Consider the following 18899-nt stretch of genomic DNA (forward strand, 5'->3'; position numbering starts at 1 on the left):
TAGTTTAAAGTGCTTTTATCTACATGGAATAGAAGGCTTCATGGAACCTCCAACACAGGTTCAGACTGACACTTCAGTTGAATTTTGGATGAATAAAGATACTTTACGTTAGGGCTTAGTTGGGCTGTGTTATGCGGTCAATTGCAAGATCAATGACCCAATAAGTAAAATGAGCATGGGTAGTTACGCACTTTCAAGTTACACAATGCCCTACAACCAATTCTCTCCTCTTATTTTAGAGCCCTAGCCGCTGTACTTCTACTCCCATTTTTCTTTGCGCATCTTCGCCCATCGCCAAGATGCAGATCTTCGTCAAAACCCTGACGGGGAAGACTATAACCCTAGAGGTCGAGTCTTCGGACACCATTGACAATGTCAAAGCTAAGATCCAAGACAAGGAAGGCATTCCACCTGACCAACAACGTCTTATCTTCGCCGGCAAGCAACTCGAAGATGGCCGCACCTTAGCCGACTACAACATCCAGAAGGAATCCACTCTACACCTTGTCCTCCGTCTCAGGGGAGGTGCGAAGAAGAGAAAGAAGAAGACCTACACCAAGCCCAAGAAGATCAAGCACAAGAAGAAGAAGGTCAAGCTCGCCGTCCTCCAGTTTTACAAGGTGGATGAGTCCGGGAAGGTTCAGAGACTGAGAAAAGAGTGCCCTAATGCGGAATGTGGCGCCGGGACCTTCATGGCTAACCATTTTGATAGGCACTATTGCGGTAAGTGTGGGCTCACTTACGTTTACCAGAAGGCTGGTGGGGATTGAGTAGAGTCCGCTTCTACCTTCGGTTAGTGTCCTGCAAAAATTGAATCTATAGCTATTTTTCTTTACAATATGAACATTAGGGCTTTGATTTTCCGTAATCGTTGAACTTTTTTAAATTTATGTATGCTTTATTATGTTATGATACTTTGGGTATGATTTTGGAGTTTTGAATGATTTATCAAATCAGCTTTTTGAATCAAATTATGTGGTATTCTACTTATTTATGTTTTGTAGATGATTGGATTTGCTTTTTTATTTTTTACTTATTTATTATGTTTTATTTTTGGCTATGTTGGATTTGTGTATGCGTGAAATTTGGGATTTACCAGAGGCGGCATAAGCCATTTATTTAAGGTTATATGAATATTTCCTAACTTCGAAGCATGGCAAGTTATGATTGATTGAAAATGATGGGTGAAAGGCCTACTTTGCTTCATATGCCACACATGCTATGGGATTTATAGAGCAGAGTGGATATCCTGCATATTGAATTATGGGCTCCAGCTTTGCGTTATTCCTGAGTCTACTATCTGTATTGGTTTATTAGTATTCTCTTATCACTCTAATTGATGCCATCGTATATTAAATTGGTAGGCTGGTATATTGAAGAAATATCCAACCAAGAGCCTTTCTGATCCCTGCAAATGCAATGATATGCTTATTGTTTAGTGTCAATTGCATTGCTGGAGGTTATTGTACAAATTCGAGATAATAGTTCCTGTTATAAGATTTTTTTTTTTTATGAAATTGTTTACCATTGGGAAAATGAATTTTCGGAGGATGAAAAAAAGTGTAGCTAGTTGGGAAAATGGACGGAGATGAAATTGCCTTCATCCTACGGTTCTAGTTACCTGAATCAGAGTTGTATTCCCCCCTTCTGATCACCCTAATTCGTAACTAAAGAATGAACTTTGTAGTAGTCTCTTTGTGTTGCATTGATCTAATCCATTTTGTTAGTGATATGCTTATTGGAAGGAAAGTGATCTGGTCATTTCCTAAAGCTTATTGTTTCTTACTCTTATGCTTTTTTTAGCTTCACAACAAGCTTGTTAATTAATCGAGGTAAAAAAAATTGTTCTCATGATTTAATCGTTGAGAACAGATGACAAACAATCCCAGTCGACTAGGAGAAAATAATTGGTCCGTTTTAACTTTCTTGATGATACAAGAAGCTGAAACAGATGGGGTCTCAGACGCTGGAACTTGCTTTCTAAACTAGCACCCCAACTCTTCATCGTTCGAATTCTCTTTCTCACTGAATTAAGGGAATGAAAGATCGGGGACCTGGGAAAGAAGTTACCTAATTTGGGCAGGATTAAAATCGTACCATATACTAGTACGGTCATGGTTAGATTAAGGTGGTTGTATCAGTTTTTAGCCCTCCCTTTTTCTAAGCAGCCAATTGGTGTTAAAGTTTCAAGGATGAAAGATATGCAATCAATAGCAATTGATTTAAGCTGTCGAAGATCAGAACTTTGTGTAGTCAGATGTCGCTGTTTGAGATTTGAGTCACAGTGTCAGTAGCATTTTTTTATTTGTCAGTCAATCAATGCACAGTTATGGAACAATAGGAGCCATGATTTGTGCAGCCAACTAAGCAGCGTAAAGGAAAGCAAGCACTGGCCACGGTTGCAGCAAATATGAGAAATGTGCAGACCAATTAAGGAGGGTTCTCTCGAGTTGTTCACTCCATATATTCTTGCTGTCAACCAATAATTGATGGTTTCAGCTTCATGTTCCTTAATAGCACTAAACTGATGATTGTTGCCTCAGCTCTCGATAATCCATAACTTGTTAGCTCCCCGACTCCCTACTTGGACAACCTCCAGCGTTTGAGGAAGGACTTTGAACTTATGGTGGTTAAAATGTTCAACAGCTAGGGATGATTCGAAGTTCTTAATTTTGTAGCTTTTTCTAAGGAGGAAAATGAAGTTAATCTCTTCTTGCAGATGACTATTAGAAATTATTTTAGGGAAGGTAACTTCTTTTGGTGAATCTTCGAAGTGATTTTTCAATGAGTTGATATCATCATAGAGTTGAGTTAGGGTTTTCTCTTTTTACTTTACAGAGAACCCAAGTGCTTGGCGAATTCAACAAAATGAGAGTCCGTTGTTGAGTTGGGCCGTGTATGGCACATGATCATCTATCAAGGAGATGCGAACATCCATCACTTGATCAAGATTGGTACTAAAGACAAATATTTAACAAATATGATTATTTGGAATTGACAAGTTAGATCAAGCACTTCCAAGTCAACAATTACAACATTTCTTCAACAATAGTGATATTATGAGTTATTATATCAACATATATAGTACGTTTGCAAGCAAAAGTAGACAATCTACCATGGATCTTGCCATATCAAAGATACCAAGATTCCAAAGTAGTTAGCGCGAGAGAGGAAGGAAATAAGTATTCATCCATTAAAAAAGAAAGAAGATTACAATTTGGAAGCAAATTAAAACCAAGTCTTATGCGGCTACATTAGTTGCAGCCTCTACCTTGCCAAAATCAGGAACATTATCATCATTATTACCCTTCTCAATAGCTTTCTCTTCTTGAATCATTTGTGGGGTACCTGTCTCTTCTCATAGGGTAGCAGGAGCAAGAAAAATCTTCCCAGAATCCCTTCACTCCTTAACAAATTCATCCTAAGCCTCGCTCAAGGGATCTACGATACCCAAGCTACCTTCTTTTCCAAAAAGGCTCTGCAAATCTACACCGTGAAGATTGAGAGGGCACCTAAAAGCCTGGATACTAAGAGTAGTACTGAGCCTAATCTTAGGCAATGTATCACTAATATTGGCTTACGCTTTCCTTTTTAAGTCTTCTAGGTCAGCTTCCTTTGTAGCCTTGAAGCTTGTAAGTTCAGCTTCCTTGGTTCTCAGTTCACCCTTTCTTTTAACACTTTGATTCTTCCCCAGCTTTTTCCTTTGCTAAGACGTCATTCTCTTTCTTCAAAGCCTCTAATTGGATCCTCGCATCCATCTCATGAGCCTTCCCCTCAGCGACCAACTTTTCAGAGTCTACAACTTTCTTCTCCTTACTATTGGCTTTTACTCCATCTCAGCGAAACTTCTTTTCAAGGAAGCGTAGAACTTCTTCCAATGTTTAGCTTCCTTTTGTAACGCGGTTCTTGGCAGCAACATCCTCTACAAAGACTTGCCTTAAACCATGAAGAATGAGCTCTAATTCCCCTGCTGGTACATCAATTGTCCCCATAAGTTCTGCCACTATAAGTCGGACAAGTTCATCGCTTCTTCCAGAAGCTTAACTTGGATACACAACTTCTACAACAGCTCGTGGTAAGCTCCTATCCCAGTTGGCAGCCACACCTGCAGGAGTGTAGAGGAACTACCCCAAAGGGATTTTATCTCTCAACTGTGAAAATGTTGGGGATAAGATCTCCCAACCAACTTGAATAACTCCATGAACGACCTTCGAGGGGAACTAATGGATGGATCACCGCTAACTTTAGTAGCCGCATTACAGACAGGAAGGGGATAGATTGGTTTAGTTGGATCAGACTTTTTGAATTTTTCAAAAAGTCTATTATAGTTCAATTCAACTTGGTTTTCGATTTTTGGATTACAAAATGAATTTAATTTTAAGTCTTTTGGGTTTCATAAATATTTCTAAAAACATAATTTTTCAAGTAAATAAAAATAATCAATAAATTTTATATGATTTTTGAAAAAAATTTGTTATAAGTTATTTTAAATATTTTAAATACAAATTATTTATTTTCACATCATGAAAAATTAAAATAAATTGTAAATTAAATAAAAATAGAATTTATTTCGGTTTAAGTAATCGTAAATTTTAACTTATAATCCATAAATCATTCAAATAACTCAGTTAAGGTCAATTTTTAGTTTCTCAGTTTTTTTGTTGCCATACACTACAGACAGGATGGTTGTTCACAATTGTTGCTTAAGCTGCATGTTGCTCAATTGGAGCTGCAATAGACTGACGACCTTTAGATTTTTCAACATCTTTGAGCTATTCAAGCAATTGATCTTCACGAGGCTCATCTCTTCGTTAATGAGCTGAGTGCTTCCCTTTATTTTGGCGAGCCTCCTCTCTCGCATTGCAAGCCTCTTCTCTACTTTGTTGAGGCTCCTTTGTCTCCTGCAAGGCTCCCTTCCTTTTAGAAGATGTACCTTTGCCAGTGCGAGCTTCGTTAGTAGTTGCTTTTTTGTTTCTTCCAAAGACCCATTGACAATGAGGATTCCAGCAAAAGCTTGAGCAACAAAATTGTTCTCAAAACCTTTTTCTCTAAAGGTGTAGAAGCCAAAATTCCACAAAACTCTTAAAGGCACCTTATATAAATAAAGAAGCAAACAGTACGAGTGAAGATTCAAAATGATACAACTTCCCAAAACCAATATAAAAACGGCATGTGTCTCCTAAATTATGCTTTATCAATTCACTGGCCAATAATGATTGAACACATTCTTTTTAACATTTAGTGAAACCTCAAATAACGCCAAAATAGACACTCTCCAAAAGTCTACCATTTCACCCAATGTGCATTCATTACTACAAACCAAGAACGTAAATTGGGGCATTTTTGAACTACTTTTTCCATCTAGGCTTTGTTGCCTTTACCTCGTCATGGCACAACTTTGCTAGTCGACACCTCGTCAAGGGTAGCACCTTATCAAGATTGAGCTTTCTGAACATACATATATATAACACGTGAAACTCTTATTGTTTATCTTGTTAAAAACATATGATAGGTCTTTTCTAGCATGGCTCACATGTGGGATCTCACCTTATCTTTATCCTATCGCCGCTTATCTAGAAGACTATAGTGCTCCCAAGTGTCTGATCAATTTGGAACTTGCATTGTGCACATGTCAATATCCAAAGTTAAGAGAAGGTCACCTTCACCTATAAATAATTTCGTTATCCTTAAGAAGGATTCATGTCACTCCATTACACCTTTTCCACTATAAAAAAAGAACACCTCTTGTTATAACTCTTTGCACATCCTCCACCGTGTAAACCATCACTGTCTCCTCCTTTCCTTGTTTGTCATCGACATTTTATTAATTAATCAGTTATATATTCAATATTACGATGTATTAGTCACAGCTTACATATATAAAATTATTCTAGTTGTTTTAATATGTCAATTTAATTTCTGAATTATATATGTTTTCTCATATTAGTACCTAAACATTTTTCTTATCCCACTTTGATACTTAAGCTATAATTTTGATATTCAATTAAGTCCAAATTTTATAATAGTACATGTGACATCAATCAAAATGTGCCACGTGGAACCTTCTAACCATTACAAAAGCAAAACATGGCATTCATGATTATGAAATTACAAAATATATTCCAAAAAAATTAGAAATTAAAATTTTTAAAAAATTGTGTATTTTATAAAATATATCAATGACTTTGACCAAAGTTTAACACCACTGACCATTGTTAGTTGTGTTGACCAAGTGCTAATTAAATTTTCGTTTGAATTATTTTAAAAAATCAGTTTTTATTTTTATGTTTTTCACTTTTAAAGTACTACAATTTATAGAACTATTTTAAATTTTTAAATTTTCAATTTCTAGAATCTATATTTTTGAGTTAAACTTTTCAATTTGTTTTTGAAATTTTGATATATTGTTTTGGATTTTAGAAATTTTGTATATTTTGGGGTGTTTTGTAAAAAATATTTTAAAATAAATTATTATAATTTTTTAGAATATATATTTTGGGAAATTTTGAGTTTTTTCTTCTAGTTTTTATATATTATTTTGATTTTTAAATTTTAAATTTATATTCTCCAGGATTTTCCAGAATTTTTTTAAATTGAACTTTTGAAATCTTGAAATGTTTTATATAATGTTTTCTTTAAAATTATTTTAGTTAATTAAAATATCAAAAATAAAATAAAGTGACGAAGTGCATTCTGATAGCGTCAATTTGTTAAACATTGTGGGCTAAATCGTATAACAGAATGATAATTTAAGTATAAAAGTTAAATTCTTTAAAAGCAAAAAAGTATGAAAGTGAAAGTAAAAAATTTATAAGTGCTAAAGTGATAATTGAGTATAATTTAGAGATCCTACCGAGCATTAAGCGTATGTCCTTTGTGATGGTATTTTGAGATAATATATAATATTATGCTTTAAAATTTTCAAATTTATTATAAAATTAATTGAATTTAATTAAAATTAGTTAGTCGATTAATTCTGGGTTAAAATTAAAAAAATTAAAATGGTGTTAAGTTAATTAGCAAAATTTAAATTCTGGTATCAACTGAACTAGTTAGCAGTAGAACATCCCCTCTTTGTACGGTTTAATAGTAGAAACAGAGAAAATTACTTTGGAGGGTTCCTTTGATGCATATTCCTTTACTACGAACTTTAGGGCTGAAAATTGGGTGAAAAAAATAGGAGGTGTGGAGATAATGGCAGACAAGACTTATTCATTTGTCAAGTATAAAATAGAAAAAAGATTAAAAAAGGCACTGCAGAATGCAGATTATAGGGAAAATGCACATGTAATGTACTGGTAACAAGGTTGGACTCGCAAGTCGAAGAAACTTTACTGATAAATGCTACAGAGAATTATATCAAAAATTGGCTTCCACAACCATTAATCCGTAAATGTTGAAAGACTGTGAGTAACCACAGTAAATCCTCCATCAACAGCCAAGTTTTGGCCGCTGATATAAGCGGACTCATCAGAAGCAAGAAATAACACTGTCTCTGCAATGTGTCTAGCCTTCAACACAATACCTTTCAAGTTGCTCGCCGAATAACCATTGGCCTCCACTTGACTTGGTTCAAAATTGTAGGCTCTACAAGCGAGCGGCGTGGCAACTCCGTAGGGAGAAACGCAATTGACTCGGATGCCATGAGCCCCTAGCTCGCTACACGCTCCTCGAACAAGCCCTACGATAGCATGCTTTGATGTTGTATAACCATTGGGACCAGTTCCTCCTACAAAAGATGCTACACTTCCAGTGCATATGATGGATCCACGTGTGTTTTTAGCCACCATAGCTCGAGCGGCATGCTTGATCGTGGCGGCCACCCCTCGAACGTTCGTGGCCATGGTGTTGTCAAAGTCATCCAGGTCAAGTTCTAAGATCCCGGTTAACGAGCCTAGGGTACCCGCATTGCTGAATAAGATATCCAGCTTCCCATATTTCTCCACTGTGAAACTTACTGCTTCCTCAACCTGCTTCTCCTCTCGTACATCGCAGTGCCGGTAACTAACCTTGTCAAGGCCGATCGATGCAGCGACTTGATTCCCCAGCTCATCCTGGACATCAGCAATAACAACCAAAGCCCCATGTTGTACAAAGAACCTCGCCGTCTCCTCACCGATACCGCTGGCTCCACCAGTGATAAGAGCCACCTTACCTTCCAACCTAGAAAGTAACACACATACATTTGCAGGCTTCAGTTCTTGAGATACAACTGCAATGTTAATTAGCGACAGCAGATCTAATAGACAAAGATGAACATACCTTGGGTTAGACATCTGAAAAGTCTTTTAGCGAGGCCCTCGGATCTGCTGTTTTCTGACCTCTGTGATATTTCCTATTTATAGGATTTTTACTAAGCTGCAGACTATACTTGGTACTTACCGTAAGCAACTGTGTAAAGTTAGTGCATGACAGAAGTTAATCAACCTTGGTTTTATCTTTGATTTAAACGTGGTGAAAGCACAACTTTTTGGGGACTTGGAACTTCATCAACCGTTGATTTTAAGTCAACTGCAAATCTCTATAATTTGATTTAAACAATTTGTGTCCATGCAAATTCATTGTATAATTGAAAATTTGATGTATTATTTTATATGTAGTTGCAACTAGGCAATAGTTTATTCCATTAGAATACAACTAAGATAGCATCTTCACATGATTCCATTAATCACCACTGCTTATGAGCTTATCTTGTCGTCAATACCTTTTGCACATCCCCAGGCAAAGCGATTATTGGTACAGAAGACTTGCCTTTTCTTACTATATTTTATTTGTTATCTTCCATTTTAGAGATGTTCGAGATATGGGTTATGAATAGATCCTCTTGTAGTTTTCTTTTTTCAGTTACTTTTCGACACAACTTTCAGAATATGACTGTCACAATTCATAATTGAATGTTATGCATTTGAAGGGTGCTGATATATATACTAGTTTTTTTTTTTCGATGCACAAATTTATTGTGTGTATTTTTTTTATTTTTTAAAGGGTAAATTATACAAATAATCATCTAATTTTTATAAATTTTTATTTTAGGTATCTAATTTTTTTTCATTTTAGGCACTCCCATTACCATTTCTTTTCATTTTAATTTAGCCACTTTAAAGTAATTGGACTAACATAAATCTGAGTCGGCATTTTTATTTTGGGGAAATTCTTAATGACATGGAAATTAAATATTATGTGGAAATTTTATAAATTATTTATAATTATAAAATGCTAATTCGGATTTCTGTTAATCTAAATACCTTAGAGTGGCAAAAATGAAAATTGACAGTAATGAGAGTTCCTGAATGAAAAGAAAAATTATTGGTGCTTAAAATGAAAATTTATGAAAGTTGGCTGACCATTTATGCAGTTTACCCTTTTCAAAAATTTGTAAAATTAAAATATATTTTATATATCTTTGAAATGATTTTATTTTAAAATTTTAAAATATTTAATAGTTTTATAAAATTAAATTTTGATCCATTAATATGAATTTTTAATTGTTAAAAGTTTATCAATTTTATGATTTTTATAATGAGCTCTTTTCATTTCAAAAAACGGTTTATCAATTTTATAAAACCCAAAGTGTGTAATTTAAGTATTTTAAATATTTAAATTTATAAATTATTGATATTATTTAAATAATGTATTGTAATCTTAAAATTATATTTTATTTTTAAAATAATAAAAATGAAGTAAATAACATAATTGTCATGTGTCATCACTGTATGTCACGTGTCAATAAATTAAACCTCTATATCATTGGAGACTTAAGACCTTATAATTAATATATATACTAATTTTCTTATCTGGTGATACACAAATTCCGTTGTATGTATCAATTAAAAGATATTTAAATTATTTTATAATTTTTTTGTATATTTTTAGTTGAATATTTTATTGGATAAAAATGATATATTAGATTATTATATGTATATGATATATACACAATTTTCTAAATTAAACCTAGATGAAAAAGTATTTGTGCAATCCATTACTTTATTATTTATGAAATCTCTTTCTAATTATAATAACAGTTTTAAGATTTTAAAAGAAGTGTTTAAAATATTTTAATTCTTTTAGAAACTAATCCTATAAATAATCCTTATTATAACAAAATTCAATTAGCATAAAAATATTTATAATAAAAATCTCAATTAGCATAAATTATAATCTAAAAAGATTTACTTTTTAATTTGTTTCACAAAATAAATTTTTAAAAACATATATTTAATATAAATAATTATGAATTTTATATTAATAAAAAATCATTTAGCATAATTTATAATGAAATCAGTTTTTTATTTATTAATAAAAATATTTAAAAATTAAATTGTGAAACAAATTAAAAAATAAAATTGATCTTAAAATCTATTAAAAACAAAAACTTTACCATGTTTAACACAATACTACATAGATATTAAAATTAACTTCATTAAAAACGTAGAATATATATTTTTATTCCTTTTAAGTTTGTATAATAAATAAGCATGTGTGTTTGCATTACTAACTTAAAATTTTAAAACATTTTAATTCTAATCAAGTAAAAATGTTAGTCAAAAACTCAAGTAAAAATTATACATTTTTTATTTCTTAACAATATATTAAAATTTTAAATATGTTTTTAGATTGTTAAATGTATTTAACAGTATTTGTATTTTTAAAATTGTTATTTAAATGATTTTTATTAATTGGTTAATTTTTATTTTATTTTATACTGTTTATATATTTTTTAAAGTTGTTGCAAATATTCTAAAAATATTTGCAGTTAAAACTATTTTTTAGCCCAAACGGTAAATCAAAACCCAGCACGATTGAGTACGATTTATCGAATTTCCAAATACAAAACATTGCCTCATTTTAATTTGAGAAAACATGGATGAAACTTCAAAAGGATATTCTGTATTTTAGTCGGATGGAAAATTGAAGCCCAACACGATTGGGCACGATTCCCCAAACTCCCCAAGTAGAAATATAGTCTCATTTTAATTTTTAAAAAAACATGGACGAAATTTTCAAAGGATATTCCGTATTTTAGCCGAATGGAAAATTGAAGCCCAACACGATTGGGCACGACCTCCTAACCTTCCAAACACGAAATATTACCTCTTTTTAATTTTAAAAAAAAAAAATTGGACAAAATTTTCAAAGGATATTCCGTATTTTAGCTGAACGAAAAATCGAAACCTAACACGATTGGGCAGAATTTGTCGAACCTCTAAACACGAAACAATTTATTAAGTTGAGAGGGTTCCAATTAACAATGATAAAAGCCAGGTCAAAATATACTTGTTTGGTTGGAACATTGAAATTTGAGTCACGATGCGATAATGTAAAAACAAAGTTCCAAGCATGAAACGTGAATAGAACATTATAAAAATAAATGGCCATGATGTAAAATTTGAAAAGAACAATTTTGGGTCCATGTAATGACGATATATAATACATTATACCAGTACTAACACAGCATTTGAGGACCAAGAGATTAAGAGCAAATACCAAACAAATTAACACAAATAATCTGTGGTGAGCTTGTTAAAGCATATAAACGGATGAATGATGTAGGAAATGGTATTTAGAAATATGAAACAGACAATTTACATCGAAATTTGGAATAGTCCAAGAAGATGGAAATGATGATAATATATAAAGTAATGATATATAAATGAAGCTTGAAAGTAAACAATGTATATACAAAAGGGTAATACTACAGTACATGCGTCAATTTAAATAAGCAATATGCATAAAATGGAAACCTAATATAATATATATATATATATATATATATATATATATATATATAAACTATTAATTATAATTAAAATGTTTGGAATAAACAAACCTGTGTAATTATATATTTATGCACGAAAAGAAATAACGTATAAATTTTTAAAGTATAGTGCTATAAGAGAAAATTTTGAAATCAATATATCGTATAGCCAATTAATGTAAAAAATAAGAAAAATAAAAAAAATTTAAAAGATAACAAAAACTTAACAATGTACGATTAATTAAAGTGGTACAAAACAACATGTTTAAATAATATACGGGAAAATAAGAGTAGTACATAATCTATGATTGATATAAAATATGAATTCAGAATTAATTGAAAAATAATAATTTGTAAACCACAAAAATGTTAAGACTAAAATGCGAGGAGCAATGATCAACAGGGATCAAAAAAACAAAAAAACCAAACCTCAAAACAGTTCAATTTGACGCGGACTGAAATGGGTGTCCGCACAAATTTCAGGGATAATTTGAAAGCATTCAAAGAAAAGAAAACAAGGCTTAATTGGATGCAGGGGCAGAGGAAAGGGACTGGTTGCGCAAATGGACCATTAGAGGGACAAAGGTGCGGATCTGGGCCATTTAAACTGCAGTGCAAAATTCCCTTTTGCCATTCAGCCCCCTTTTTTAAAAAGAAAAGCTCCCCTATCCTTCTGCTAGGGTTTCTGCTTTGGGGAGCTGCATAGGAGGGTCATTGGCGCCTCAACGCCTCGACCTCCGGCCCCGAACCACGAGGTATATTAGGTAAGTCTCCTTTCCTTCGAATTTTTTTTTAAAAAAATAACTTGCAACAAGAAAACAAAAAGAAACAAGCGAAAAAGAGAAAGAAAGAAAGGGAAAAAAACCTCTTGAATCTTTAATCTGACTTTTATTGATATGGCTCGTTTTCGTATATTCTCTGCTATTGTATGAGTCAAAAAAAATCGGGAAAAACCCAAAAAATCTCCCTTTTTACATATGATTCAATTTGGCTTTATAGCCGATTTTACAGCCTCTTTTGCTTGTTTGCAGGTGCGTGGTGGGTGTGGACTCTGACGTGGAGGTGAAATGGCACACGACTCGGAGGAGACGCGCGACGTGCGGGGAGGCGCTCTGTTGGTTTCGGCGCAAGGGCAGTCTACTTAGGGTTTGGCTGAAAATTGTTTGAGCTTTTGGGCTATGGGATTGGGCTTGGGGTCTTGGGTTAGTTTGGGTTTCAATTTTGTATTGGGTTTGGGTTTTGTTTATGGTTGGGCCCATGTAATGTTTGAATTGGTAAACAAAGTGGACTTGTTTATTCTGATTTCTGTTTATGGGTCCCGGGCTGAATTGGGCCATAACAGTGAATAATATATTAATCGTAAAGAAAATGGAATTTTCATGGTTTGAGAACAACCAAGGCAAATGCAAGGAGTAGGTAAGATTTTCCTTCCTTAAAATGAGAGATTACAATTTAACCCTTTAAAAATTATTAAATTATAAATTTATATGCATACGATAAAATTAAAATTTTGTCCCAAAAATGAAAAAAATCAATTTAATCCATTGCAAAATGTTAAAATTATAAATTAATATATAATAAAATTATACGTTAATCTTTTATAAATTTATAATTCAATTTTAACAATTAAAAAAAATTCTAAATTCACATCTGCCAACAACTCTGCTAACAGGAAAAATCTGAAGGAATTTAGGCTTGAGTGGTTCTTGGAAGGTTGAAATCAATACCCATGACTTACACTACCTCCGATTTGATGTAGAGAAAAGAAGTCGCCATGTAATTATTCTTCCATCGCCAATTCTTGCTATTATACTTTGGGTCGTTTAGTAAAAAAATTTAGCTCTTTGTTTTTCCCAGTACACTCCAAGCTTGATACCAGGGAAAAGGTGGATCGTTTGGTCTCTACATTTTGAAGTATTCCTACTTTGTTGCCAAGCCAAAGCAATTGAAAGACATTGTGTAAACATTACTTCTATTGATTATATTGCTCTACTTTTATAGTGGTTATTTTTTCTTTGTTTTTAAAAATATTTTTCAAATTTGATATGGTATATTTAAGTAAGTAAAATTAATTTTGAAATTTTGAAATAAAATTGGTTGGTATATTTTAAGCTTTAATATTTTTTAATTTTACATTTTAAAAGTAAAATTAAATATATTAAAAGTATTTGAAGGTTAAATAAAAGATGGGGTTTTGAAACCTTAAATAATTTGATATTTTAAAACGTAAACTTTTCAATTATAATCTAAAAGCACAATTTAAGGATAATGAAAACTTCTAGAAATTATCTTTAATTAACTCTAAAATTTAAATAGAGAAAACATAGATACGCTACTTTTTGTTATATATATACATGGGTAAATTTTAAAATTATATATCAACTTTGATTTATATGTAATTTGATATATGAACTTTGATCTAGTGCAATTGTACACATAAAACTTTTATTGTGGTTTAAATGTATCTATGATACATTAACTTTGATTCAATCATACACATTTAAATAAGTACAATAATTTATTTTTATATTAGATAAATATAATTATACGTGTATACAAAATACAAACATAAAATGATATTATATCAATAATTGTGTTAATAATTTGTGAGAATTTGATTAAATAAATGCTTCATGTATAAAATTACGTAAAATCAAAGTTTATGTATATAATTACACATTAAACCAAAATTCATATATAATTTTAATATTTATCTCATATATAATTATTTTAACCAACTCTATAAATTAAATAAAAATATTATTTTTAGAACATTTAAAACAATATTTATAATTTGTTTTAAAAAATATTAAAATAGTAATTAAAAAGCACCTAGAAATAATATTATTGAAAATAGTATATGTAAAATAATATTTAAAATATTTTTTAGATATAAAATTTTAAAACCATAAAAACGGAAAAATACATATCTAAAATAAAATTTAAAAATTTTGGGAACAATTTACATTTTTGGTTATAATTATACTTATTATAAAAATTTAATATAAATTAATTTTGCATCGTTCTTAAAATCTGTTAAAAAAATGAAGTGTGAATTAAAATCTCTATTTTAAAATTATATTTTAAATTTTTTAAAGTATGTTAAAATTATAAAATCTGTTAGTAATTAGTAAATGTATTTTCACTAAAAATACCGTACAAATATTTTATTAAATAGTTAACAAATTTAAGAAGAGAGACTAAAATGGAATGAAATTAGGATTTGTCCCAGCCCATTCAACGAGATGGGGGCCTTAAATAAAACCTTATAAACGGTCTAAGGCCCAAAACCAGTAAAACTCGCGCTTACCAAACCAATCATACTGTTGGGCCTCATTTCTCGGTTTCTTTCCTTTCCGTACACGCATGGCAAAGGTTATTGGTCCGTTTTGCTAAATAAGTCCCGCCCCGTCACTCCAGCATTCCATCATTATTACAGGAAAAGAACAAAAAAAAAAGGGTGCTGCGCTGGCGGATCTTGTGGAATTTGGCGTCCAGTCGCCTTATATCTTTCCTTGTGTTTCCCTTTGTACATTTTGTTTTGTGCTACCAGTAAGTTTGTAAGAGATGTCTTCTTCACTTGCAATTTCCTCAAGCTCCCTTAGGCTCACCCATGTCTTCCCAACTAATGGAAATGCAATCCTATTTAACGCCATATCCAGTTGCAGAATCTCCTCTTTGAAGTCACCGTCTTTGAACAGTATCTTCATTAGAATCCCATACGGGTCCTTCAAGAAGGCCTCTTTTTTCACTTCCTCCAGGCCCTTTTCTCCTGTCATGGAATGGCAGGATTGCACGTAAGTTTTGGCATCCTCCCTTCCCTTCTCTTCTTTCTATTCACTAGAACATACTCGTTGACTGAATTTTTTTTTTTTGTGTGTGTGTGTAAAATGGGTTCAGGGCAAAGATGGAAATTGATGTACCTGCATCGGTCGCTTACAAATGTTACTCTGATCGTGAAGCAATTCCCAATTGGATGCCATTCATTTCATCTGTCCAGGTTATTGTGTATATTGCTAATGTGTTGCAGGGGTCACTCCGTATTCTATTCTTAAAATGTTGTGGCAGACAGTGATAATTTCATTGGAAACTTCGATTTTTGATTCTTTGTGTTCTAATCAGGTATTGGAAGACAAGCCTGATTTGTCACGGTGGTCGTTGAAATATAAGGCATTTGGTCGTGATATTGAATACTCCTGGCTTGCTAGAAATATGCAAGTAAGGAACCTGATTGACCTCGCTCCTTTTCGCCCTCTTTTTGCTTATTCAATCGATAAGTTCTTGTATGAATTTCATTTCAACTGATCTTTATTTTCTTGTGCAGCCCATCCCAAATCAGAAAATTCACTGGAGATCTCTGGAAGGTCTTCCTAACAGGCAAGCAAAAAAACAACCCAGTATTAGGAATTCCATTGACTCCTTGAATAAACCAAATTTTTCATTTTTCTTTTAGTTCAGTTTATGAGTTTGCCTTTTTATTGTTTTGTCGACACCGAAGCTCTATAAATTAATCCCATTGGGAAACTCTTGCACGCCGTTAAGGCAATACTGCAAAATTGGGTGCTGACTTGGGACTTTGTAGCATCGCCAAAACAATTTATTCGTTTGCCAGGTGCTGCCTATTCCCGAAATATGATGAAAATGACAAAATGAAAGCATGAAAGATGATAACTACCCCCTCCCCCAAAATGAATGCTATGAAAGATGATCTTTGGAACCATTGAAGAAAGGCTTTAGATTATTGTTATCATAAATGAGAAGCCTTCTGGATGAGTCATAAAATTATATTACTTGAGCATTTCCTTTTCAGTTTCTGCCTGCTGTTCGTTCAAGTATGATCTGAAGCACAAGTAATCAAAGCTCTTTCATACACTTAAGCTTTGCCACTTATTGATTATCTATTAGCACATTCACTGAAAACATTTATCTGTTTTGTGCATAACATGATTACGTGGAGTGTTGTTTGTGCTTGACCCTGAAATTCCTTTGGTTTCATTTCATGCAATGAAAAAAATTAGATAATATCTTTGTTTCCACTTTATTGCATTCCTTTAAACCTCTCTTTTTGACATTTGCCTCAACTTGACGATAGAATCTTAACAACCTGATTTTTACATGGTAGGGGTGCTGTTCGATTTTATCCAAAAGGGCCTTCATCATGTCTAATAGAAGTGAGACTGCTCTATACAATACTTTGAGTTGATGCTTTTCTGGTTTATTGCTATTGTTTCCTCGAAAGTAATGAACCACTTTATATCAAAATTTCTTCCTTATACCAGTAGTTGATTAATCTATCAGCATATATGCAAGTTGCCTGACCAATATGATATATAGCCATAGTCACTTCTAAAACAGAGACTTTTCTTGTCTTTAAATAATGTCAGGACGAAATATTGTTGGCTGGAAATTTGAATCTTAAATGACAAAATGTTCCCAAAGTTTTGTGCTACATCTCTTGCATCAGGGAAGCCATAGGGTAGAGAGCAAATGAGTTTTTATTGGATGTTACTTGGAGTTTTTTGCTTACTTGTTGCAATTTTCCTTTCCAGCTGACAGTTTCATATGAAGTTCCTCAACTTTTGGCTCCGGTGGCATCTGTAAGTATTCTTTCCATGAAAAACATGTTGTCGAGGCGAACACCTAGAATTTCTTACCTTGGGAAAGATGAAAATTACTACTAACATTTAACTTGATGTGCAGCAAAATAGATAATGCTTCATTTAGTATTGTCGTAGAAATCATACCTCGTGCTTGAGCTAACATGAAGTAATCAATCTTCTTACTGTGTTAAATTATTCAGGCACTTCAACCTTTCCTTGAAAGTTTACTTAAAAGTGGTTTGGATCGGTTTGCAAAATTTGCTAAAAGCTCAGGCTCAACACGATAATCATCTCTCTTATTTTCTTCTTTTAAGGTACATTGAAAGGTTTGGGTTCAAAACCTATCAAAACATTTTATTTGTATTCTTAAATTTTAATCTAACATTATTGAGAGCTATAGATAGGAATTTCAACAATTTGGAGCTGCATATGAAAGAGAGATGGTTTTATATGTGGCAGCTAAAGTCATAAATGCTTATGAATGGCAAGAATCTTAATTGTTTGTATGTATTCATAGGAACAGAAGTGATTTATGTTAATCTTATGGTGTCTTTTGGTTGACTTTAGGTGATGTTTTGACAAATTGTTTTGATTTTGCATATCACTTATGTTCTGTGCTGTGCTAACTTCTTGATTTTATTAATTAATAAAATCATTTTTTTCTTAATAATTTGGTTGCTTCATCTCTTTTGCTGTTGGTAAACTTTACATGGCTTAATTATTAAAAAATATTACAAAACTTTTACCTCTAAACAAATTTTAAATTTGTATTTCTGTTTGTGTTTGTTTGTTTGAAATAATGTGAATTTGTGTTTATTGAACAAACAATCAAAACATATTTAAATTTTAGATATAATATTAATAATAAATAAAATCACAAAAATAATAATATTATTAATAATTAGAACAATAAATGTGTTTTAAACAAGCTTTAAGAGAGATTTAAGCTTTTATAAACGAATTTTATTTTTCATATTTTATTTTTTAATAAATGAGTTTTAAAATTCTTATTCATGGTTATTTTGATAAATAAACATAAACAAACAAGAAGTAAATTTTTTGAATTGTTCATCCAATGCTTTTTATTCATCCGGTCCTTGGTTTTTTTTTTCTCAATAATATGGTCTCTAAGTTAGAATATTAAATTTGGCACTTAAAACATGATTTGACCTTTAAATTATATATATATATATATGTGAATTTTAAAAATATTAAAAATAAAAATATATATAAATAATTTATAAAAAATAAAAATAATTAAACATTTAAAAAAATTGATGATTGATTAAATATTAATTTGAATTTTAAAATTTTTTAATTATTTTTAAAATTTAGATATGGATATTGATAAAGGAGTCATATATTGCGTTGAATTATTTGGAAGTGTTATATAGTGCATTTTAATTGGGCCATAAGTTAATCGTTTTTTTTAACATCCTTAACGACTTTGAATTAAACCAAATAACAAAATGTAACTTAACATATCAATATAAAACAGACCAGATATCAAAATAGAAAAAAAGGATATACCTTTGAGAGCCAAA

General features: G+C 31.7%; 3 protein-coding genes and 1 long non-coding RNA gene across 4 annotated transcripts; 3 read left to right on the forward strand and 1 right to left on the reverse strand.

The window, feature by feature from the left end:
* Positions 1-160: 160 nt before the first annotated feature.
* Positions 161-971, forward strand: LOC108470443 (ubiquitin-40S ribosomal protein S27a). Its single transcript, XM_017771755.2, has one exon. It carries the CDS (start codon positions 300-302, stop codon positions 768-770), a length of 471 nt encoding a protein of 156 aa, XP_017627244.1. The 5' UTR covers positions 161-299; the 3' UTR covers positions 771-971.
* Positions 972-7242: 6271 nt separating this feature from the next.
* On the reverse strand, positions 7243-8437 carry LOC108472488 (short-chain dehydrogenase reductase 3b-like). The gene is made up of 2 exons (XM_017774025.2): positions 8263-8437; positions 7243-8163 (listed from the first exon to the last, which is right to left on the reverse strand). The coding sequence occupies exons 1-2, from the start codon at positions 8274-8276 to the stop codon at positions 7383-7385; spliced, it is 795 nt and encodes a 264-aa protein (XP_017629514.1). The 5' UTR covers positions 8277-8437; the 3' UTR covers positions 7243-7382.
* Positions 8438-12162: 3725 nt separating this feature from the next.
* Positions 12163-13124, forward strand: LOC108472616 (uncharacterized). The gene is made up of 2 exons (XR_001869571.2): positions 12163-12519; positions 12787-13124. It is a non-coding gene; the product is annotated as an uncharacterized LOC108472616 (long non-coding RNA).
* A 2046-nt stretch (positions 13125-15170) lies between these two features.
* Positions 15171-18025, forward strand: LOC108470876 (uncharacterized). The gene is made up of 7 exons (XM_017772378.2): positions 15171-15552; positions 15656-15755; positions 15878-15973; positions 16080-16132; positions 16878-16926; positions 17305-17352; positions 17556-18025. The coding sequence occupies exons 1-7, from the start codon at positions 15323-15325 to the stop codon at positions 17640-17642; spliced, it is 663 nt and encodes a 220-aa protein (XP_017627867.1). The 5' UTR covers positions 15171-15322; the 3' UTR covers positions 17643-18025.
* The last annotated feature ends 874 nt before the right edge of the window (positions 18026-18899 follow it).

This window comes from Gossypium arboreum, chromosome 11, assembly GCF_025698485.1.
Source record: "Gossypium arboreum isolate Shixiya-1 chromosome 11, ASM2569848v2, whole genome shotgun sequence".
In the NCBI taxonomy this organism is placed as follows: Eukaryota; Viridiplantae; Streptophyta; class Magnoliopsida; order Malvales; family Malvaceae; genus Gossypium; species Gossypium arboreum.